Below are 23937 nucleotides of genomic sequence, written 5' to 3'. Positions count from 1 at the left end.
AGTGATTACTCCAGGCCTCTGAACAGGACATGTTTCATTCAGTCATTCATTCAGTCAACCAACGGGTGTATATTTATTCACAACCAGGATCTGGGCGTGGTGTTTGTAGAATGTAGAGAGTGCATTTGTTTGCTCAGTCCGCCATAATAGAATATCACACATCAGGTGGCTCAAACAACAGAAATTTATTGCTCATGGTTCTGGAGGCTGAAGTCTAAGATCCAGGTGCTGGCAGGTTTGGTTTCTCCTGAGGCCTCTATGTTTGGATTTGCAGATGGCAGCCTTCAGAGTGATTGGCCAGAGACAGACAGCCTGGAAACTAACCCCATCACCATAAAACCCAAGACTATGAGCCACATGGCAGAGCAGTTCTCCTAGGTTCCCTTACCTTCCTTCTTTCTGCCCAGGCACCCCATCAGTAAAGTCTCCTGTTTCATCAGCAGGAGATGTCTCTTCGGATACTTCATTTCCGGGTGTCAGACAAGAGCTCACTGTACAGCCCTGGAAGGGGTCCTCCTTCCTACTACATGTCCTTGCATGGCCTTGTCTATGTGAACCTACTGATGTCTCTGCGTGTCCGAGTTTTCTACTTGTGTAAGGAGGCCAGTCAGGTTGGATTAGGGTCCCCTCTGGCAGCCTTACTCTGCCTTTGTTACCTCTTTAGTGGCCCTGTGTCCAAATGCCGTCACATTCTGAGGTGCTGGGGGTTAGTGCTTCAGTGTGTTGATTCTGGGGGGGGGGGGGGCAGTGGGAGAGGCACAGTTCAGCCCATAACAGCGAAGAAGGAGACAGCATCCTTGACCTCAGGGAGGTAGTCATGTGGTAGGGGAGACAGACAGATACACCAAGTGCAGAATCCATGACCGTGATGTCCTGGGGGCTGGGAGGAGACCTAGGCTGGCCTCAGGTCTCCTTTGAGAGGCCCTCCAGGCTGCTTTGATATGTGCACTGAGTTTTAAAGAAGAAACAAGAATCAGTCAAATATCTGGGAGACAGAGACATTTCTAAGCAAAAGCAGGGAGACTTGAGTTGATGGTGCCAAAGTTTTTCAACAGGCAAATATTTCATGTAGAGCAGGAGTCCCCAACCTCTGGGATCCAAGGCCTGATGATCAGAGGTGGAGCTAATGTAATAATAAGAGAAATAAAGTGTACAGTAAATGTAATGCACTTGAATCATCCCATGGCCATCCTCTTTGCCTTGGTCCGTGGAAAAGTTGTCTTCCACAAAACTAGCCCCTGGTGCCAAAAAGGTTGGGGACTGCTGATCTAGAGCACAGGTTCCAAACACCAACCCCAAATAGCTTATTGGGATTCAAAATTGCTTCATGAAAATATCTTATGCTTTATGTATAAAGCACAGATACACAGAGTACAGAGCAGATATATAGTATATCTGTGATATTAAATTTTTTGAGCAGTTGGTAAAAAAAAATATCCAACAGCTTCCTTAGAAGGGCAATAATGAACAAATGATTGAGAAAATCCTGAGCTGAAGGGAGGGCAGAAGTCGAGGCAGAGAGGGTTGTCAGAGCCTAGTGGATAAGGGCCATCACAAGAGCTTAGATTTTATTTCATGTGGTCTGTCCTGTCTCCTGCTTCTGTGAGATGCAGACATCCACAGCAATCTGGAGGTGCAGTGCTCAGAGGGAAAGTGATTTTTAAATTGTGGTCAGCAGAGATTCCGGGGCAGGCTTGTAAGGCTGAGCTGTGAATCATACTGTCTGGTCCTCATCTCAGGCCGAGACCTTTCTCTCTGCTGCTGACGAATTGCTCTACCGTGTCATTTCCTGCTGGGCGGTAATAGAATGTCCCAGAGAAAAGTGGTAAAACACTTCTCCCACTCTGCCTCGAAAGTAACTTCATCTGTGCTCAAGAATGTGTCCTTTGTTCAGTAAATCTGTAAGCAAGCTCTTGATAAAGACAGATGGATAAAAGCATAGACTCCCGTGATTGATTATGTAGTGTGATGAAAAAATCTTGTTCAGTTTGGGTTGAAATTTAAGTAAAAGAGAAACCTTTTAAAAATGTTAGTTCTGTTTAATTTAAAAGTTATTTCCCCAACTGTTAACTAGGCTTTCTTCTTAGCATTAGCATTTACACATGCTATATCCTTCTGTACTTATTCTGGCCACTTCAGCATATTTGATATTTTGGACTTTTGTCTTTGTTACTCTTGGAAAACGTTTAAGCCAGGAGACTGAAAGTTGTGTGCAGTCTTAGTGGAGAACCAAGGCACAGATTGTTGTATTATGATACTGTGTCTGATTTTTATTTAGGGCAGATTCTCACTTAACATCTTTTTTGGAAAGAGGTTCTTAATGGATGATGCTCATATAAAAACGAATCTGTTTGGATGTTTGTAAAGTTGGGATGATAACATACGAAGAAAATCACCCAACTCTTCTTGCCTTGGTTTCACAATTTTTCCAGCAAGGTCCTAGTAATCAGAGGCTGCATTGAACCTATGTAGACATTTCACTATGAGTGGAAAAGTTAAACCCTGACATTATTTGCTTCCCTGACGACAACAGAAAATACACATACACATAGTTGACCTTCATGCAATGTTGGCTCTGTGTCTCGTAACCAGTGGCGACCTTGTAGAAAGCTGGCATCCCAGTTCCCACGTCGCTACTGTGTGAAAGGCTGAGTTCTATTTCCATCGCTACTTTTCCAAACAGTTAAAAAAAAAAGTAAAAGTAACCCTCAAACAACCATGACCTTACCAAATCATACATTGCACAACTTGTAATAGTCCTTGAGATTTGGGCCAAAAAGCAGGGCTTTCTCAAATCTTCTGTTTGTGTTCTGGTTCCTTGGCAACAACACCCCTGATGGACACTGCACACACTTTCCAGGGGATTCCACACTTTTCTGTACAACATGAAAAAAGAAACCACACATTTTTTCTTTTTTGTAGTTTCAAATTTTGTAGCAGCCCCAAATGACTAAATCAACACAAACTGAACATGATGTTCTGTATAGAACATACTTTTTGTCCCCAGAGATTTCTCTTTTTGAGCATTTACTTAAATATTGCCATACTTAGCTCTGACCTTGGGTGTCCAAGGGCTTGTATTTTTGTAAATGCCCCTGAACATTCAGAGAAACTAAAGCCAGCCTTCAGTGGGCTTGACTCACAAAATCAAGAGTGAATCTCCAGTGTGAGATGGTAACTACATTCTAGAAGGTTTAATCTAATTTTGAATTCTTTGTTTAAGTAATGAACTTGACATACCTTGTCTCTGACTTCTTTCTCCTTCCTGTTATACTTACAGACTACTCACAGGCTAAATAATATAGATTTTACTACCTACATGTAATTTAAAAATATTTTTTTACATGTTTTTCTTTCTTGGCCTTGTTGTGAGGTATATGGAATCTTAGTTACCTGACCAGGGATTGAACCTGAAGCCCCTGCATTTGAAACACAGTCTTAATCACTGGACCACCAGGGAAGTCCCCCTAAATGTAATTTTAAATTTATTTTAAGACATTAATGATGATAAAAATAAAACCATGTTGCCTTATTAACGGCAAACGAAAATATGCTTTACATGGTTGGTGCACTGATTTAATTGATACCTCATTTATTATTACTAGACCAAGTAATTATCTAAAATTTTGATACTATAATTTTTGAAAAGTTGGTGCTATCATTTTACCATGTGCTAGATCTTTTGGCTAACACTTTACAAATACAGTCTCTTTTCTTCTCTTACCAATTCTCTGAAATCATCATCTCATCCCCATATTATAGATAAGAAAATTGAGAAAGGAGTCTTGGAAAAGTCAAGTAACTTCCCCAAACTCACAGTGATGGAATGAGGACACAACTAAGTGTGTGGTGTTGAACACCTAAGCCTATGTTTTAAACAGCTGCACTCTGCCTACAAGCAAATAGTTTCCCCCAGTTTTTCTTTGCAAAAAAGATGGAGTAATATTGCAATGCAGAGAAGGTCAGAGCTTATAGTAGGTAATTTCGCAGCTAAGTTCCCACTGAGGATAATGGGTGTTTTCAAATGAATGTCTGCCATCTTTCCCCAGTAAATAATGTTCCAGTTCCAAGGTCTCCCCCTCTCAATTGCACAGTTTCTTCTTTCTTCAAGGTCTGCATAGCAATGATGGGGTGAAGCTCATTACTTAGTGAACAACTAGTTCAAAATAGCTGAGACTCCTTGTCTGTCCTTCAACACAGTATCCGCTTCTTCATAAAGTTTCTTTCTCTGGAGTAGCTGCATATGGTTGCAGTAATCCTACAATTTGAGCTGGGGTAGACCACAGAGATCATCTAATCTGTTACCATGGTTTAGTTATGCAAATTAGCTTACAAGAGAAGTGATACAAAGTGACAGTAGCTACCCCATAATAGATTAGTTGGACAAGTGAATGATGGGAATGGACTGGAGCTGATCTTCAATAATTTAAAAATGTCTAAGAGAGAATGATTGATTTCTTCTGGATTGTAAGAATAGAATTTCTACTGGGAAACCATTTTTTATCTTGGTTGGAATGAGTACATGAGATGAAAGAGGATGTAGTTAATCAAAATGAAAAGATGACAAGATTGACTATACTTCTCTGGGTCAAAAAGAAAGATTTTTATTCTTTCATATAAAGGAAATTAAAATTCATATTATGTGTTGTTGTTGTTCAGTCTCTCAGTTGTGTCCAACTTTTTGCAACCCCACAGACTGCAGCATGCCAGGCTTCCCTGACCTTCACTATCTCCTGGAGTTTGTTCAAACTCATATGTCCATTGAGTTGATGATACCATCCAACTGTCTCATCCTCTGTCATCCCCTTCTCCTCCTGCTCTCAATCTTTTCCAGCATTGGTGTCTTTTCCAAAGAGTTAGCTCTTCACATCAGGTAGCCAAAGTACTGGAGCTTTAGCACCAGTCCTTCCAGTGAATATTCTGGGTTGATTTCCTTTAGGATTGACTGGTTTGATCTTCTTAATGTCCAAGGGATTCTCAAGAGTCTTCTCCAGCACCACAGTTTAAAGGCATCACTTATCTGAAAAGTCCTAAAATATGGTTACATTGAGTTCATGTTTCTTTTCGGTATAGTAAGCTGAAACTGATCAGTTCAGATTCAGGACATCTCAGAGAGTCCAATGGCTATGATGATTTTAATTTTGATTATTAATATGACATCTTATGTAGGAATTTAAAAGTCATTTAACAACTATGGACAGCATTGATTTTTGAGCTTCTTGTATAATCCTGTATCTATTTTCCAAGTCATTAACTTCATGTTATGACCATATTCTTTCACTTTTTTTTTTTTTTTCTGTCCCTACCATTGAAAACTGATTACTTCATATCCATTGCTGTATGGAACACATTTAGACAAAACAATTATCACAAAGTCTGGGCAGTGATGAAGTCACTGTGGAAGATGAAACTCTAAACAGTCACCCTAAACTCTAGAGTTGGCTGCTCCTAATATGATACCTAGCCTATGTTTGTCTCCAGTTTTCTCAACTTTGTGCTGAGTCTGAATGTTTCTGTCCCCTCAAAATTCACGTGTTGAAACCTAATTCTTAAGGTGTTAGGAGTGGGGCATTTGGGAGGTGATTAGGTCATGAGCATAAAGCCCTCATAGCTGGGATTAGTGAATTTATAAGAGGCCCCAGAGAGGCCTCACCCCTTCTACCATGTTATGTGTACACCCAGAAGAAGGCCCTTAGCTCACTTCCTAGGGCAACTGTAACAAAATACCACAGCTGGGTAGCTTAAAACAACAGAAATGTATTCTTTCACAGTTCTGGTGTCTCGAAGTCCAAAATCAAGGTCAGCCTGGCCATTCCTCCAAAGGCTCTAGAGAAGAATCCTTCCTTACTGCTTCGAGCTTCTGTTCATTGCTGGGAACCCTTGGCTTTCATTGGCTTGATGACGTGTAACTTGAGTTTCTGTTTGCATCTTTCCATGGCCCTCCTCCTTCTGTGTCTCTATGTCCAAATCTCTCATCTCTTAGAAGGGCACCAATTATACTGAATTTCAGCCCCTGTCTAATCCAGCATGACGTCATCTTAACTTTCTAACATCTGCAAAGACCCTTTTCCCAAATAAGGTCAGATTCACAGGTTCCTGGGTGACACCATTCAACCCAACACGGGAGCCTCTGCAACTTTGACAATTCTCCCCTCTCTTGGAGTCTCCGGCTTTGTCTTCCTTCTAACTTCTTTTTCCTCTGGAGAATTTCCCATTCCTTGGTCTTTGCATTACCTAGTTTCCTTCTTTGATTTCGTGTCATGATTGCTCCTCTCTGTCCTCACAGAATCAGTGCTAACCCACAAAATCCCCCCCGCAAATTGTACTGACAAGTGAGTCAGATGCATTTGGGGGCCCCACTCATGGCTTTGTCCTCAAAGAGGGCTGTTGACCTGATTTTAGTCTTCTCTTTTAGGATGAACACCTATCATTTGCCTTTCTCCTACACCCCAGGACTGTGGCATATACTTTTATACTACTGAGGGATTAACTGATAAAACCAGTCACCTCTCAAGGTTTTCAGCAGAGAAAGTTTTTATTTTTAAATTATAGAAAAACTATTAAAATAGAAATCATTCATTTTAATGAAGTATATGAACATCATCATTTGTTTAAAATTGCTTTTTACTCTACTTTGGCTTTTCAGCTTCTTTTTTATATGGATCACTGATTTCTCAGACATTTCCTTCCAAGGTTAGAGGGTAAGGATGTGAAGATATCCCATTTGGGTCCATTCTCTGTTGCTTTTCCTCCAATATCAGGGTGCTTGGGCCATGCCACTCCCAGGCTGGCAGGTCTCCTGGTGCTCTTGGTTTGTGGAACATAGTTTCAGGAAAATGCCACGTTTAAAGAGGTTTGAGCAATTGTAATTGCAGGGAACACAGAATATGCTTTTAAAACTTTGTGCCTCTAATTCTATGTAACCCTTTCTTTGCTGATTTGCTTTTATTAAAACTCTTGTGTTAAAAGCAAAAAGTAAAAAAACAACCAAACCACCCCAAACCTTGAGGGTGGAACATACATAGATGTTTCTCATTGCCATTGTTCTGTAATTTTATAACTCACTGCTTGTTTTAAATCAAACTTACAAAGAAACCCCAAAACAGTGTTAGCAGAGTTCTTCTATGAGAAAGATTTAAGTTATCTTCACAAGTGAGCAGGTTTAACAACAACTTTTAACTCTTTCTTGTTATGAGTTCCGTAGATTAGCATGCTTCCTGCTGATAAGCTGGAAGCATGATCAGCATGCTTCCTTTCAGCTGATGACTGGGATTTTGGAGGAAAACAGAAGCAACCAGATGATCAGTCACCAGAACTAAAAGCTTTTAAAGCTTAACTAATTATAACTGAAAAACATATGATTCTCTTCAGGGTGTTATCTTATTTTACTTCAGCTGATATCTATTGATATTAGTATATTAGATTTGTTAGATTGGCCTCAAATTAAATGAAAAAGATTCTTACTTTATTTATTTATTTTTTTTCTGGTTGCTATGATGATATTTTGCCTTAGTAATGAGGGTGGTGTTGAACACTGCCAATCCTGGGCCTTAGGAATGAAACGCCCAACTAGTCATAGTGGAGATAAGGCAGAACCTGGAAGTAGGGGATTGGGGAACAGGAGGGGGTGGCCAGGGAAGGTTGGCCCCAGAGCCGCCATTACTGTGTGATTTTACATGTTCAGCAGCCTTCTTGAGCCTCACTTGGGCGATATGATCATTCTTGCTGACCTCGTAGAGTTGTTATGAATCTCAAATAAGATGATGTGCTTGTGAGAAGCACATGGAGAAACTGTTCACTGCCGTACAGATGTGAACTATCTTTATTGCAGCTTCATGAATAATTGATTTCTTATATCTTATTGGGTATTCACGGTGACTCTTTAGCTGGTATGGTAGTTCCTCTTCAACTCTAAATCTTTCTCTAGTGTCGTCCCAGGTCTGGATAAACATTGGTTCAGTTGTAATACACAGTATACGTGGAGTGATTATCGTATGCAAGACACTTAGCTAAAAACTATACTTTGGTTTTTTCATTAAATCTATATCACAGCCCTATGAGGTTAAGTACTAACACTGTTACAGATGAAAACGCCATGGGTTAGAAAGGTTAAATTAGTCATCCAACGGGTAGCACAGTCAAAGCTGGAAGTTCTTTTGTCTCATGCCACGGCCTGTGCTTTACTTGGTATGTTATTATATTTCCAAAAGTTCTACAACCTGGTGTGCAAATTATGCAACTATGAAATCATGTCTTCTCCTCCATGAAAATCTTCTCTTACCAGTTGGGTACAAAGAGCCGCCATCACTCTCTTTCTTCTGAATATGATCCTTCAAATCTCTTGATTCAGCCCTCCAATGTCTACTCCTTGGCTTGTATTTTTATCACTTAATTATTTTCTTTATATAGACCCCTGAAATGCTTTCTGAAATCATTGTCTTCTGTTTTAGAGGACTGAAGCCCAGTTATAGAAAACTTCATTATTTCCCTACATTTTATTATTCATCCAGTGGGACAGATGTGATAGTGAGGAGTATCTTGGGAGTCTAAACATCACCTCCTATGCTATTTCCTGATGGTTGTTGGCTGATACAACTTCTTTCATCTCCAGCCTTGTCTATCCTCCATCCCCGCTTTCTACTCTTCCTGTGACCCCCTGGTCACTGACCCACGGTCCCAGACATGACTGACAAAGACATGATTGTTTAAAATTATTGCATAGCTTGCTAAACTGTATTTTTTTTCAGCACTTTCATTTGTTTTAGCATTTGCAGGTGTGTCTATACCATTATTTCTACTCTAACTGAAATGTAAACACCTGAGATTTTTCCAGAAGCTGTGCCATTTCCATCCAAAAAGAGGTGATTGGATTTAGAAATATGTTTTCTTCTGTGACTCATTCAAGAGAAACTGTATTTTCACAAGAGATTATTAAGTCTAGAATCTCACACCAAGAGAGTACAGTGAGCAAAACAATGTTTCTTCTTCCTGGCCCAAATAAATTTAAATTTAACAGGAAAGTAAAATTAGGATACTCATTTTATGGCAAGATTTTAGTATTAGACATCAGCAACCCTGAGAATAACTCCATAGGAAAAGCAAATAAGTAGATTTTGAATTCCACAATCTTTATTAAAAATAAAAATAAAACTTGTCTCTACCACACAAAGTGCAGAAATAGTAAATGAGATAAAATAAACAGCTTTGCTATTCAGTATAAATAAGATGAGGCAGCAGTAAATCATTTTGCTTTTGATTCATTTCAGCATTCAGAGATGTTCTCTCTCCTTTAGAATTACACACAATAGGAGTTTTTGGATTGTCTTGCTATTTCCTTTTATTGGTAATGGGATTGTATGTGTTGATATAGGTTCCAAATCACATTTCCTCTCTGTCCCTTTTTCACAGCTAATTAAGTGGAAATTGATGTATAAATACAATTAAAAAGACTCACATTATATACTCTTAAAAAAACTCTACTATTTACTGTGAATTATAGTTCTTGTTTGCTTTTGTTTATAATTTTAAAAGCTTAACTGTTGGTGTGAATTTATTATTTTTCATTTTTTAACCTATAATTATCCAACTCAAAATTCATGTTCTAATGTTTCACTGTGAGCCTCAAGATAGCTTTAATTTATGAAGCAAACCATCAAATAAATTCATTACATGTTTAATTTGGGAGTTAACAGACATTTTCTTAATTTTGTCATGAATTTGTTTTTCCTTGTCACTTGAAGAGAAAATAGAAAAAATAGACATTACTCATTTTTTCAGATTTTTAAAAGATATATTTTGACATAATATTTTTTTGCTTGGCACCTAGTACAGATTTATTAAAAAATCCCCAAATCTAGGAAAAAGATGTGATACCCAAGAGAGTGAGGCATAACTGGCTAAATGCTGATAAAAGTCTCTCATCTGTGGACTGAAATTAGTATCAAAAGGGAATTATGCCAACATTGTACTACTGAAACCAGCAAATTCTAAAATATCTTTTGGCAATTCAACATGATGATTTATTTATTCTTATTTATAATGTACCGTCAATTAGCCTGTGAAAGATAAAATATAATTCATTTTTTTTTCAAATCAAGACTTACTGAAGTTACACTATGCAAACTGGAGGAAAAGCAAAAAGAACTTAATGATTTGCAGGAGGGCATGTGGTAATGGCACTTTTTAAATGTCTACAGATGGATTTTTTATTTTTCAGAGAGGCATTAAATACACCTGACTTCTTTAACACTTATACTATGGCATATACTCAACAAATACAGATTGAATGAATGGATAAATGAAGGAGAATTGGAAAGTTATTTGTCTTTTTCAAAATTTAGAACTACAAAGAGGGAGGTAAATTTCTACCATACTTACCAGAATTAGCCTTTTATTTCAGTACTTTATAGTTTTTACCACAAAGTACCACTGAATTAATTTGCTCTATTTTGCATTTGATATGAACTTTTAAATCAAAGTTGTTACTTTTTGACAGATTAAACTTCAGAGGTAGTGAGATTATGAAGGAGAAAAAGAAAGCTGCAAAGAGTTTTCAAGCTCCAACAGTTTCCTTTTCTTCTCCTCCTCACAACCACACAGTATTTTTCCCCAATATGGTATCATTTTGAATAATATTGGAGTTTCTCTTTAGGAGACACACACATAAGTGCTATTCATGAGAAAAGAGCATGGCATACCTAAAAATAAAGCCGTGCTTTGTTTTTTATAAACCTTGTTTATGTTTATTTTAAATCTTAGGGAAAAGTACACTGTGGGTCTCCAGAGCTGTAAGTGGGTAAATAAAGCAAGTACTGTAATTTTTCAAAGCATTGCTGACTGCCAAGAATCTGATATTATCATTCCAGCTTACAGCAACTCATTTAAGAGTATTAATATCCTGTTATTTGCAAAGGAATTCACAAGGAAACCTAAAACAATTGGAAAAGACAATGGAAAAATATTATATAGACTTTTAGATGAATCGATGATTATACAGACTTTTAGATGAAAAATAATGAATTAGATTGCTGATGAACTGAAGCTAAATAAAAATGCAGATGAGGTAGTCAGGCTTCCATTTCCTTGTTCTGTTTTATGTTTTTGTGACCACAAAGTTATTTTCCTCTGAAGATTTTTTTTCATTGGATTACTTGTTTGGTACAACTGATACCAAGAACCGTAGAAGCTGAAAATGGGGTGACAGCCTGGCCTTGCTTACCTATATTGTATTTTAGTAAGAGATGATTTCTATGGGCCTCTGTGTTGCTCACCTCCAGGAAGCATCATTGGATGGAATACTCTGTGACTGCTGCCCCCTGGGGTTGTGCAGTGGTGCTGAGCACATGTACAATCTGTGCTGACTTTGGCTTCAGGAATATTTTCCATGGATGGTTGTAGTAGGAAAAACATTTTCTGATCTTCATGGCATTTATGTTTTTTTAACATTCACCACAGCCTACAAACAATGTCAGCCCACCTAATTTTAAATATTTTTTTTGCAGAACTTGAACCAGAAATAAAAGTAGAAACTTGATAGGATAGATACCGTCCTGTGCAACAAATTTAAAATCTGAAAGCGCAGAGGTTTTTTAAATGGTAGCAGAAAACTGGCCATTCAAGAAGATGGTAGCGTGTTGAGCTGGAATCTAATTTCTTTACACAATTAGGATTCTTCTTGGAATTCTCAGCTCTTCTCAGTTAAGTGGAGATTCAGTATGGAGACTATTTCTTTTGAACTTTCAAAGCACTTTTTTCCAACTCCCAGTACAGACAAATTTGCATAAGATGGGTAGTAGACAAGCCCTCAGGTTTCGTGCCTAATATTTTAAGCCAATTAAAGTGAAAATGCATGTACATTCACAATGGAGTGAGGAGTCATTATCATTTTTAAACATGAAAAGCCTGATGCTCAGAAAGGGAAGGTGCTTGGAAGAATTTGCCAGCTGATTAAGAATATTAAAAATGGAAAACAAAGATATGTTAATAGAGCAAATAATGCTTTTTTAAATCACCAAAAATTGCTACTGGGAAACAAGACAATTTATCTTTTTCTAATTTTATCTTTATTTTGTTCTAATTTTGTCTTTAAAATTTGAGTCTTCCTCAAGTTTTACTTCTATAATTTTCCCTCTCCCTGTCCATTCTGAAATCTGAATTCTTACCAATGATGTGAGTCTGTAGAGTATAGTATTATAATTAAGTACACTGGCATTGTGAATTGTGTGGATTGGTTGATAATGGGAGATTCTGTGCATGTGTGATTCCCTCTCTCACAACCAGTGTTCCTTGGACAAACCACTTAACTTGAGTTTGTACTGATTTGCACATTTGAGAAATGAAGATAATCATATTTGCTTTGTGTGGCTCTTATGAGCATTAAAATAGGAAATATCTGTAAAGTGCATCTAAACACTCATAAGCAGTGGCAGTATTTCTTGTGTACCACATGTTGTAGCATTTTGATTTTTTGTTATAATGATTCGTGTTAATTACTCTCTAAGGCATGGTATATAATCATTCATAAAACATATGCTAGAGTCTTTTCCACACTTGAGTTTTATATATCAGGTTTTTGTTTGTCTGGTTGGTTTTTGGATATATGTTTCCCAAGGTCACGACCTGTATCATTTTTGGTATTGTTTTTAGTAGACTTTTATTTTTTAGAAGAGTTTTAGGTTCACAGCCAAACTGAGTGGGGGTAGAGTTCCCATGTACCCCTGCTTCTACCCATGAACAGAATCTCCATTATCAACATCCCCCACTAGAATGGGATTTTTGTTATTACTTATAAACCTTGATTGACAAAGTCCATAGTTTACAATAGGGTTCCCTCCTGCGGTTGTACGTTCTATGGGTTTTGACAAGTTTCTGACATATGTCCACCATTCAGCTATCATACAGAGTAGTGTCACCACCCTGAAACTCTTCTGCACTCTATCCTTCTCTCCTTCCCCTCCAGTGCCTGCAAACCAGTGGTCATTTTATTATCTCCATAGTTTTGCCTTTTCCAGAATGCCATACCATCAAAATGATGCAGTACATAGCTTTTCCAGTCTGGCTTCTTTCACTTCTTAATACACATATACATTTCCTCCATGCTTTGTGATGGCTTGATAGTCCATTTGTTGTTAGTGTTGCGAAATACCCCATGTGCAGGAAGACTACAGATTATTTACCTAATTCAGCTGCTGAAGGACACCTTGACTTCTTCCAAGTTATAGCAATTAAGGATAAGGATGCTATGAACATATACATGAAGGCTTTTTGTAGACATACATATATATATTTTATTTACTAGAGCCTCTCATACAAAGGTAAGGATTTTTAACACTCAGCATTCCACATCTTAGGTCCAAAAGAACTTAGACATAATGTATTAGATACAAGGAAACTGAGGACCAAGTGACCTAGTATTGACTGTTTACACAGTCCATTGTACCTCCTACTGGGGGAATTCTTTTCCCCTACTGGGAAATTCTCACCTAAATATAATGAAGAAAATCTATTAGAATGACATTTTGAAAATATTACCAAAGGTTTGACATGGTGAGCATAAGGACTGAGAATTATTGCACCAAGTGATATAATCAATTTAAAAAATTTGATAATAATAAATAAAAGCTGTACCCATGATATTTTTCTCATTGTTTTATAACTGCTCATTATAATTTTATTATGACTTTTTTTCTGTAAACTAGGCATTGTGCATTTTCAGTTATGTTTCATATAGTTGGATTTTTAAATTTTTTCCAGTGGCTGATGCCCTCTTTGAACTGACTGAGTCTTGTGGTTTTCACAGGTTGTGGTGGAGAGCTGTCCGGGGACACGGGTTCCTTCAGTAGCCCTGGGTACCCTAACAGGTACCCCGCCAACAAGGAGTGTATCTGGTACATTCACACAGCCCCTGGGAGTAGCATTCAGCTCACCATCCACGACTTTGATGTGGAGTATCATGCAACCTGCAACTTTGACACCCTGGAGGTAGGAATTCAGAATGTTTTTTAGCACATTACAGGATTTGGGGTTGAACCAGAAATCTGCAAAAATCCCCAAATTCCTTCCAGTGGCCAACAGTATTCTCTTCCTGGATGTTGGGGGGCAGGTAATTGACTGGGAGGTGGTGCCAGGAAGCAGGTGAGTGGGACTGAGGAGGGTGAGCCAAGGAAGGGAGCTGCTGTTGTTGGCAACGTGGATTTAATCCTGCTATGACCTTCTGAGGTCCCATGAGGTCTGTTCCTCAGAATCACCCTTCTCAGGACACAGGCTGAGGCATTGGTCCCCTCGCTCCCATTTGTCCTAATGGAAGGTGGCACTTGGGATTGTCAGCACCACATACTTCCAGTCTGCGAAAGCTCCCTTAGGAAGGCAGTGGGCGGCAGAGCGTAGAGAAGAGGTGAGTGCTTGGTGGGTGGAGGGGAGCAGGACAGTGAGCCGAGGAAGTGCCGCAACTGCTCCAGCCCTGCTACCAACACTGTATCTCAGATGATGAAGATGGCCTTTAAGGATCAGTTATAACCAGCTCTCCACTGCAGGAATCTAGTCATCAGGTAACGTCCAAGTACACAGGAAACTCCCGTCACCTCAACCGGAGGGGCTGCACCACGACAAGGTTCTGTATCTGGTAGAGCTCAAAACTCCATGAAGGCCGAGTGTCTGTTTTTGTTTTGTTTCTCTGCTGTACCCCGGGGCCATAGAGTACTTGGCAAATAGTGAACACTTGATGTCTATTTATGGGATAAATGAAAATCTCCAAGCCTCTGACTGTCATGCAGTGATAATGTACATTTATTGTGATTGCAAAGGGAATCCAACCTCCATTTTCCCACTTGAATGTTAACTAATCCTGGGAGGTTAAGAGGGGAATTCTGTCCCCCTTTTCCTGCTGTCAAAACAGAGGGTCAAAAAGGCTGATGGATTTTTCCACAACCTTAAGGACAGTGAGTGGAAGAGATAAGAACTGAACCTATCCACCACTGCACAATCCACATCAGCCAGTATCAAAAGACAGAGGTGGGCAGTGCACAAGATACTGAAATGAGTGCATGTTTATAGGACTTCACGGGAAACTTTAACGCTTAAAAACCTTAGTTACAAACTGAGTTCTCTCCTTGAAAAGACACGGGGTTCTCAAATCATGCCTTCCCTGGATGGGCGCAGAGTCAGCAGGAATGGCACTTAGCAGCTCAAGTCTGTGCAAAGGAGGCTGACACTGCAGAAAGTGACAGAACAAGGGCGTCCTTGGGTTCAGCCCAGACTCTCGTCTTTATGTAAGTCCTGTTGCCCAGTCACGACTCTTTCTCAGAAGAGGACCGGGTTTGGCGGAGAGAGCAAGGTAGCTCCCCAAATTGATGAGATTCAGCGCTCAGAGTATGAAGTAGGAATAAGGCTCCCGTGTGGAAGGTTGAGATGCTCCCACCCGCTGACAAGAATCCTCAGTCGCAGGAACCCCCTTAACTGATACAAAGCGCTGGCTGCAGGGTTTTCCGCAGTAGTATGAAATGTTACTTACCCTTCGTTTTCATATTCCAAAGCCCTGTGATCGCTGCCCACTTGGCAGAATGTAAACGGGTTCTTTGTGCTTCGGTTTTGTCACACCCAGTATGTGAGAAGGCAAAGGGCAGGCCTGATCCCCTCGAGTAGCCTCTGGGGACAGAGGGACAAAAGGCCCCTGGGCAGCAGTGTTCAAGCAAGATCCCCACAGAAAACTGGAAGAAGAGGCTGCAGTTTGCTGGGGACTTATTTTTATCAGATCAAGGTGGTTTCACGTGTTCCATCAAACCAGGGTTTGAGGGTATACTTTGAGGCCCTTAAATATTTGGGAAAATTTTTTTAAGACTAAAGTGAGTAACTCCCTGACTTGCTCTCCTAAACCTTGTTTGACATCTCTGCAGATGCTCAAGAAAGTGCTGTCATCAAGCTGGGTTAATTTCTGGAAAAAAAAAAAATGAATTTTTTAAATCCCTCACCACATGGATGCTGATAACATGTTAGCAACAGGTTTCACGATATTTCACCCCTGGCTGGTGTGTGGCATGAAAACATCACTGGCCTTCTCCACCCTCTGTCCTCCCTCACATCCTGCTCTCTTGCTCTGAGCATAGCCCAGCGGGTCTTGCTGTCACCAGGTATGGGCTTACCTGGGTTTCCCCTGATTTAAACAAGAGCCAATGGATCTTTCTCTCAAAAACCAGTGTCCAAAGAGCGGCCAGTTGCATTAAGCAGCAGCCCTTTGGTTACTCATAACCCTGGAATGCTGACTTGATTGTAACAATAAATGGAGCTAACAGAGCAGAAAGAAATGTTCAAAACAGATTAAAACCGTAGGCTTTGAAATGCTCTCTATCCTGAGCATTGGCTAAAAACACATGTTTTAATCTCTGATCATCAGGCCAATTCTTTCCCCCACAACGTTGAGTCACACGCTGCAATCCAGTGGACCACACCCTGACATTCTTTCCATCTTTTTCCTCTTTTGAAGAGTCATGTGCTAACCATTGGTTTTATTCGTGAAAGCGAAAAGTACCGTTCTTTTTCGATTAGAGAAACACTGGCCAATTCCACTTCAGTCTCTGAGAAAGGAACCTAAAGGGGCACAGAGCAGAAAAGGAAAGCTACTCCTCAGTGCAAAAAGAACCCAGACAATCGCTGGTTTTTCCTCCACTGTCTTTGTGAGCCTGACCCAGTAAGAGGGGAAGCATAGAACGTCAAAGCGGCAGTGCTTACCCTTCTGGAGGCTTCTAGGCCCAGCCGACTCATTCCTGTTATGTTTGTGATCTCAAGGGGACCCTGAGCAGGGAAAGCAGAATATTTTGCTGACGTGCAAGTTTTCTTTGTTAGAACTAAACCCTTACACTGAGTGTGCTGTCCAAATATGCGCTGCTTGTGGGGCCAGCGACGGGGAGCTCAGGCTCTGGGTTTCAGGCTCCGAGCTCTGCGCCCCGGGTCAGGGAGCAGGGGACTCCCAAGGATGCTAACCCAGCTCAGAGTGGTTTCTGCCATTTGCCTGTGTGTACGTGTAAAGCGCCACGCGGGCCTCTTCCTACAGTCCCCCCTCTGATGGGACTGAGGGGGGTGGGCAAACAGCGCTCCTCCAGAGGAAAACCAGCGGCGAGCAGCCTGCTCGCTTCATTCCTCTGCAATTACAGCCCTTGTGCTTGGCCCTCCTGGAACAGCGGCCTCATTCATTTTGGCCTTTCCCGCATGGCTGGGGGGAATTAATCAGACAAAGAGATCATTATGGATTCAAGTCACACGCTCCTCACCGAAAGTAGGCTGCTTGTTCTCTCCTTCTCTGGAGAACACTTGAGTGATGCCCGCATCAGTCAGCAGCCGCCCTGGGGTGGGCAGGGGCATGGGCCTGAGGATGGGGAGAAACTCAGGGTGGGAGAGCTGCGCAGATGCAGGGGGCAGAGGGGTGGGGAGGGCATGGGGCCACGCTTTTCCATTTCTAACCTGAGTCTAGATTTAAATGGATGTTCTCGTGAGGGAGAGGGAAGGGCCCAGATACCAGTATGCCTGAAAACTGTCAGCAAAAAAATTGGTCATTCTTCTACACATTCAGTTTGGCAAGATTGAAAGTAGGGGCTCTGCATCTTTGTGTGATTCTTGTCTTCTTCATCTGCATCCCCCAGCCCCCCATACACTGGTTATCCAAGGGACCCTTGAGAAGCCTGTGTGAGATGCAGTCTGGGCCCCCGCCCTCCCCCCCTTACTGGGTGGGGCTACACCTCCTGCAAGATACTGGACATGCAGCCAGAGGACACGTGTGGGGAGAGATGTGTCACTGGGGTATCGGGTCCAGTGAGACAAGTAGTTGCAAATTGGAGGAGCCAAGGAGGTCTGAGGACAAGGGAGAATGATGTAGTGGGGGCAGAGACCTGGGGATTGCTGAGCAGAAAGTGAATACTCTCCATCTTGCTCCTGGGAGTGCCCAGGCTCTGGGAGGAGTTACAGAGAGGTCTGTAGGACTCCCTCCTGAGGATACCACAGAACACGCTGATAGAGGTTACATTTTCAGTCTCTCTGAAGGAGCAAAGTATCATATTAAATCCTAATCTGAAATATTCAGATCACAAATGGAAAATCCTAAAAATGTAGCAGGGTGATCAATAGTCTTCAGTGAACAAACAAAATGACTTTGTGCTCAGACTATTCCCCTGTGCCCAGAAGAATTAGCAAATCAGACGTGATGCTGGACTATCTGCAGTGCCTCTGCCAAAGAAAGCAGGAAATCCTATGCAGACTGGAAAAAAGGAAGAGGCGTGATAAGAAGGTTCTGGGGTTATCTCCTCAGTTCAGCTCTACAGTTCTGTCTGATGGAACAAGCCAGCATTTTGTGGATGGTTGAACTTGGGTATTCCAAGGGCAGGGGGAATGCCTTTGAAAATCTAATTCAAGTTTATAGCTCCTGCCCACCCAGGGTGGCTGAGATTTCAGTCTCTACTAATAATATTATAGAATCCAAAGGCTAGTGATTATAATTGCTTACATATCTCTCTCAAGTTCTTTCTTCTCCATCCCATCGTAGATCTATGGAGGTCCTGATTTCCACTCACCCAGGATAGCCCAGCTGTGTGTGCAAAGATCTTCTGAGAATCCCATGCAGGTCTCCAGCACTGGAAATGAGCTGGCCATCCGATTTAAGACTGACGGGTCCATAAATGGGAGAGGCTTCAATGTCTCATGGAGAGCAGTCCCTGGAGGTGGGTGAACCAAGGAGGTATCACTAAATTCTTCAGTCGAAACTTTATTTAATTTCATGGCATATTTAGAGAGTGCCATGAAGGCTACATCCTCTATTACTACTCTGTGACTTCCCTAATAGGGAGCATTGCTTTGAAATACACACTTCCCTAAAAATCACGATGGAGTTTAACTTCCAAAGAGTCACCTCGTATGTGAAAACCAGCCAATGCAAGTATGCACATCCGTGGTAAAAGGATGTTGCACCTGCAGAAGCAGGATGGTTGGTTAGTCTCACTTGATCCCCGTGGGATTTCTGCTTGTTCACCAGCCGCAGTTTGGGCATTAGTAAAGTGGTAAATTACTTTATGCCATGTGTATGGATGCTTGTTAAATACCCAAACTATAAATGTAAAATTTGCCAATTCCTAGGAATTATTACCTCTTGTGACTTTCTGCCCACAATCTTAGGCTGTCCAAATAAATTACTTGTTGCAGATTTTTAAAGGTAAAGTATTAATGCACAACTCTGAGAAGATGTTAATCAATACAACTACTAATTAAATCAATGTTTACTGAACACTTGCTCTGTGTCAGGCACTTTTCTAACTATTCTACAAAGACTGTCTTGTTTAATCTTCACAACCACCCACTGAAGGAAGTTCATTTCTTATCCTCATCTTACTAATGAAGAAATTGAAGCTTAGAGAAGTTAGTGGCCTGTCCAAAATCACACAGCTAAAAAATGTAAAAGCAGAGATATGACTCCAGGCTGCCTTATGGTCCCACTTCTGCAGGTCAAAGATAATACAGTAAGTTTATTAGGTCTTTCCTAAAGTTAATGATTCATGAATTTAATAAAAAATTATATTTATAGTGTTTAAATTACCCCAAAATGATTCTTAATTATCAGAAAATAACACTTAATTTTCCCTTTCTAGTTTATATTGTCATAAATCTGAGAAATGGTGGGTCACAGAGTTAGACATTGATAAGTAATTGATTACATCATAGGAATTAAAAAACTTAATGGCTGTGCAAAGTCCAGAATATCAAATTTTTAAAAGTAGATGTTAAATTATTTGTAAAATTGTATACTACTGGTATGCAACTTTATATATATACTATATATATATATATACAATATACAATATATATATACATACAATATATATTATTGTATACAATACAATATATATATACTATATATATATATACAATGCTGCAGCAGTTCCAAATACCCTAAGTTCAAATCTGAAGAAGAGGAGAAGGAACAGTGATAGTTGTTTCCATCTTGTAGTTTTTTTTTCAATCAAGCGAGCAAAATATATATATACAATGTATATATATATATATACAATATACTACATTACCTGGTGGCTCAGATGGTAAAGAATCTGCTTGTAATGCAGGAGACCCACTTCAGTCTCTGGGTCAGGGAGATCCCTTGAGAAGGGAATGGCTACCCACTCTAGTGTTCTTGTCTGGAGAATTCCATGGACTGAGGAGCCTAGAGGGCTACAGTCCATGGGGTCACAAAGAGTCGGATATGACTGAATGACTAACACTCATACTTCACACTACTGAATTATCAAAATTCTTAGAACCAGATGTGTTATTCTTAAAGTATGTTATACTTTTAGAGAACAATGAAGAGGCATTTCAGGGGTTTGTGAAGATTTGATTTTATTTGCATTATTTTTTAATATTTTGAAAATAATGTGTGGCATCAGTAAAGTATTTGAAGTCTTAGACATCCTTCTTTGTTTTGTTGGAATGCATAAATGAATGGTGAGTATTTAGCTCTTCAAAGACTCCATTAAAATGGTGGTCAAACAAAGTGGCATGTTCTTCTCTGTTCCCAGATAATGGTATAAAGTTTTGTGCATCAGAGATTCCTCTTACTATTGTATTGGGTCTTTTATCCACAGGTTGTGGTGGCATTTTCCAGGCTCCCAGTGGAGAAATTCATTCTCCAAATTACCCCAGTCCTTATAGGAGCAACACTGACTGTACTTGGGTCATTCAAGTGGAAAAACATCACCGTGTTCTCTTGAACTTCACTGACTTTGACCTTGAACCTCAGGACTCTTGTATTTTGGTAAGTGACACAAATCTCAAGCATTGTCTCTGGTCAAACCTGTGTCAAAACACTGCCATGTCAAAACAGAGCATGTTTAGTGGATGTGTTGGCTATGGATGTTTTCAATGTCAAATCACAGGAAACTCAACTATTAGCAACTTAAAATACAAGCACATTTATTTCTTACCTAAACACAAACCAGGAGGTTTGTTTAACAACCCAGTCTCAGCTCTACCGTTCTTAGTGAATTGACTTTTCATTTTGTGTTTGTTACTTCTTGGTCCAAAAGTGGCTGCAGCAGTTCCAAATACCCTGAGTTCAAATCTGAAGAAGAAGAGAAGGAATAGTGTTAGTTGTTTCCATCTTGTATTTTTTTTTTTTTTTTTTGATCAAGGAAGCAAAATTTTTACAGAAGCCCCTTTACGGATAATAGGCCAGAATTGGCTGCAAGAAAGATTAGGAAAGTGTATTGGATTATGATAGTGAATTTATCAGAGCCACTTTCAGTCAATTATTATTAACTCTCTGAGGGTTCTCCCAAGGTGTCACTTTTCTTGAGATCAGGATATCTTGATCTGCTGCTTGAACAAATCAGTTCAGAAACAGACTAGATGGTGAGATAGAGTAGAGGAGAAGAGCTATGGCTGTTAATTGGTTCAAAAACTTTCCATCACTGTCAACAACTTTAATACATTTTCACCTGAAACTAACACCTAATGTGAGAGTGAATTAGGTTGTATTTTGAAGCTTTTTTTTTTTTTTTACAAAAGATTTTCCATCTTTTATTTGTATTTAGAGAAATCTCATTCAAATATAAACCAGAAAAAAAAAAAAAAAGAAAAAGAAAAAAAAACAAAAACAGATATAAACCAGATCCTCTTGGCTAATGGAGCTTTCTGTTTTAGTTTCCTGGCAGTTTCTTATACAAATTCCAACTTGCTAGCTTTCAAATTTAACTCAGGAAAATTCAAAAGTTGTTTCATAACTTTCAAAGTAGTCCAGTCTAATGGAATGGTTTCGAGAATTATTTTACAAGATTAAATCATTAATCTACTTAAAAGTTCAGTTGACTTATGGCTGTGTATTAACCTTTTAACATGAGTCTTCAGAGTCTAAATTGGCAAAGCTTTATAGGAACTTAAGGTGTAGGGCATCCACTTTCCATAATGGTAACTCTCCTGACAAGGACAATTTTAAAAATTTGAATGATGTTTTTCAGCGTTTTCCTAATGCAACAAGGAACTCACAAGGTAGTGTGAAGTTTCTGAGTTAGTATCTGACAGAGATATGAGCCTGGTATTTGAGACTGCTTTTGCCTGTGGGCATTTGCTGGTCCAGAAGGAGTTAGCAGCATTTCTGAGAACTTTTAAGGTCAAAGGGGAACAAAGCTTGTGTCCAGGATCTGAATGAGATAGGAGTACTGATAAAACATCCTGAATCGTAGGTAGAATGGAAGTAAAGCAGCCTTCACAAAGACCACATCCTAGCTTCCAGTCACCTGAGTGGCCTCCAAATCTGAAGCCATAGAACGAGAGCAACCTTGCCTCACTAATGCATCCAGGCCTTGGACATCTGACCAAAGCAATTTAAACTCTTCTTCAAAGGGAGATAAAAATCATTACAGACCTCATTTCTACCAATAATTTTCATATGCAACAGCAAGCAGATTATCAAAGATATTCATATACATGAGGGATGATGGACCATAGTGAGATACAACATGAATAACAGACAATGGAAATAAACACACTGACATGCCAGGTGCTAAAATTATCAGGCAAACAGCTTACTAAGCAACTATGGTTACTAAGATTATGGAGATAAAAGTCAAACTTAAAACTTCTGACAAAGACTGCAAATCATAAAAAGTAACATTGCAAATTGAAAAATACTGAAAATTTAAAAAGTGGATAAATGCAAAACCTGAAATTAAGATCTCAGTGGAAGGATTTTGGTGTTTTTTTTTGTTTGTTTGTTTATGTTAGACAAATTAGAGATGAAGAGAGAAAAAGTGATATCAGAAGAATCTATCCAGAAAAAAAAAAATATATATATATATATATAAAAGCAAAAGGATGAAAAATACAGAACAGAGGTTAAGATATATATTAGATACATATAAAATATATAACATACATTTACATACATTTATAAATAGAGTAGTAGCAATATTTGAAGAACTAATGACTAAGGCTTTTCTAAAACTAATGAAAGACATCAGTTTGTAAAACCAAGAATCCCAAGGAACCCAAACAGCCAAGCAAGATAGATAGAAAAACATACTTATCTAAAAAAACTTAAAGATTTTAATCTAAAAGAGCAAGGAAAAAAGGTTACAATCAGCCAGGGGAATTGGTGAGTAGGGGAACAAAGTATCTTTTCAAAAGTGGCAGACTGAATGCTTACTTTTCAGCAGTGAGGATTGAAAGGGAAAAAGAGATGGTATCTTAAATTTGAAGCAATAAGATAACTACCAATCAGGAACTCTATACTCTCTTAAAATAACCATTAAATATGAAGGTGAAACAATGCATTGAAACAGTAGAGGTGCCTTCAAGAGAAGTTTTGAATGGACCAGAGACATCTTGTCTACCTTACAGTTGTGCCTCTGGTGGGTATTTCTCCATCACTTTCTCCCTCCTGCAGTCTATATGCTTCTAAGTGCAGCTTCTTCTCTCTGGTAAAGTCCATAATGCATAGAATTCAATAAGCAAGTATAGTAAACAAAACAAAGCCTAGATCAAAGGCACACCCAGCACGGCGACACCGTTTCCCCTCCCATGGCCGTGAGTAGGATTTTCCACCTATTTATTACATAATATATAGATACACAGACTGGGTTTTCTGGTAACCATGGCTGTATCTCAGCGTGCAGCTGGGCTTGACTTCATAAACTGTAGTTAGAGGAAACAGAAATGAGGAAGTAAAACATCAAATATGATCTGGTCTTTACGCCTGAAGATAAGAAAATAAATCCTCGTACTGGTGCTGGGAGGAGTCCAGTCTGGCAGATATGCTAAAATACAAAATATAATAGTCCACACAGGTTGTCAGGATCAGGGCATTCTGTGTGAAGTAGTTGGGGGTTTCCCAGCCAGTAGGGGGATGGAGTATCAGAAGCAGATGCTGATAAGCCCTTGAGTCATATTTGGATGTAAAAAGTGAACTGCACC

At 39.5% G+C, this 23937-nt stretch overlaps 1 protein-coding gene and 1 long non-coding RNA gene across 5 annotated transcripts in view; one reads left to right on the top strand and one right to left on the bottom strand.

The window, feature by feature from the left end:
• Positions 1 to 23937, top strand: part of CUBN (cubilin) — a 281074-nt gene that overhangs the window by 125479 nt on the left and 131658 nt on the right. For all 4 annotated transcript variants that reach the window (XM_043478782.1, XM_043478781.1, XM_043478780.1 and 1 more), the window contains 3 exons: positions 13799 to 13980; positions 18527 to 18701; positions 20613 to 20782. In XM_043478782.1, coding sequence (XP_043334717.1) covers positions 13799 to 13980; positions 18527 to 18701; positions 20613 to 20782 — 527 coding nt within the window. The remainder of the gene's footprint in view (positions 1 to 13798; positions 13981 to 18526; positions 18702 to 20612; positions 20783 to 23937) is intronic.
• LOC122447980 lies at positions 20706 to 23484 on the bottom strand. Its single transcript, XR_006271469.1, has 3 exons — positions 23358 to 23484; positions 20952 to 21088; positions 20706 to 20834 (listed from the first exon to the last, which is right to left on the bottom strand). It is a non-coding gene; the product is annotated as an uncharacterized LOC122447980 (long non-coding RNA).

This window comes from Cervus canadensis, chromosome 10, assembly GCF_019320065.1.
Source record: "Cervus canadensis isolate Bull #8, Minnesota chromosome 10, ASM1932006v1, whole genome shotgun sequence".
Taxonomy (NCBI): domain Eukaryota; kingdom Metazoa; phylum Chordata; class Mammalia; order Artiodactyla; family Cervidae; genus Cervus; species Cervus canadensis.
This window is presented reverse-complemented; position numbering and strand designations above follow the sequence as displayed.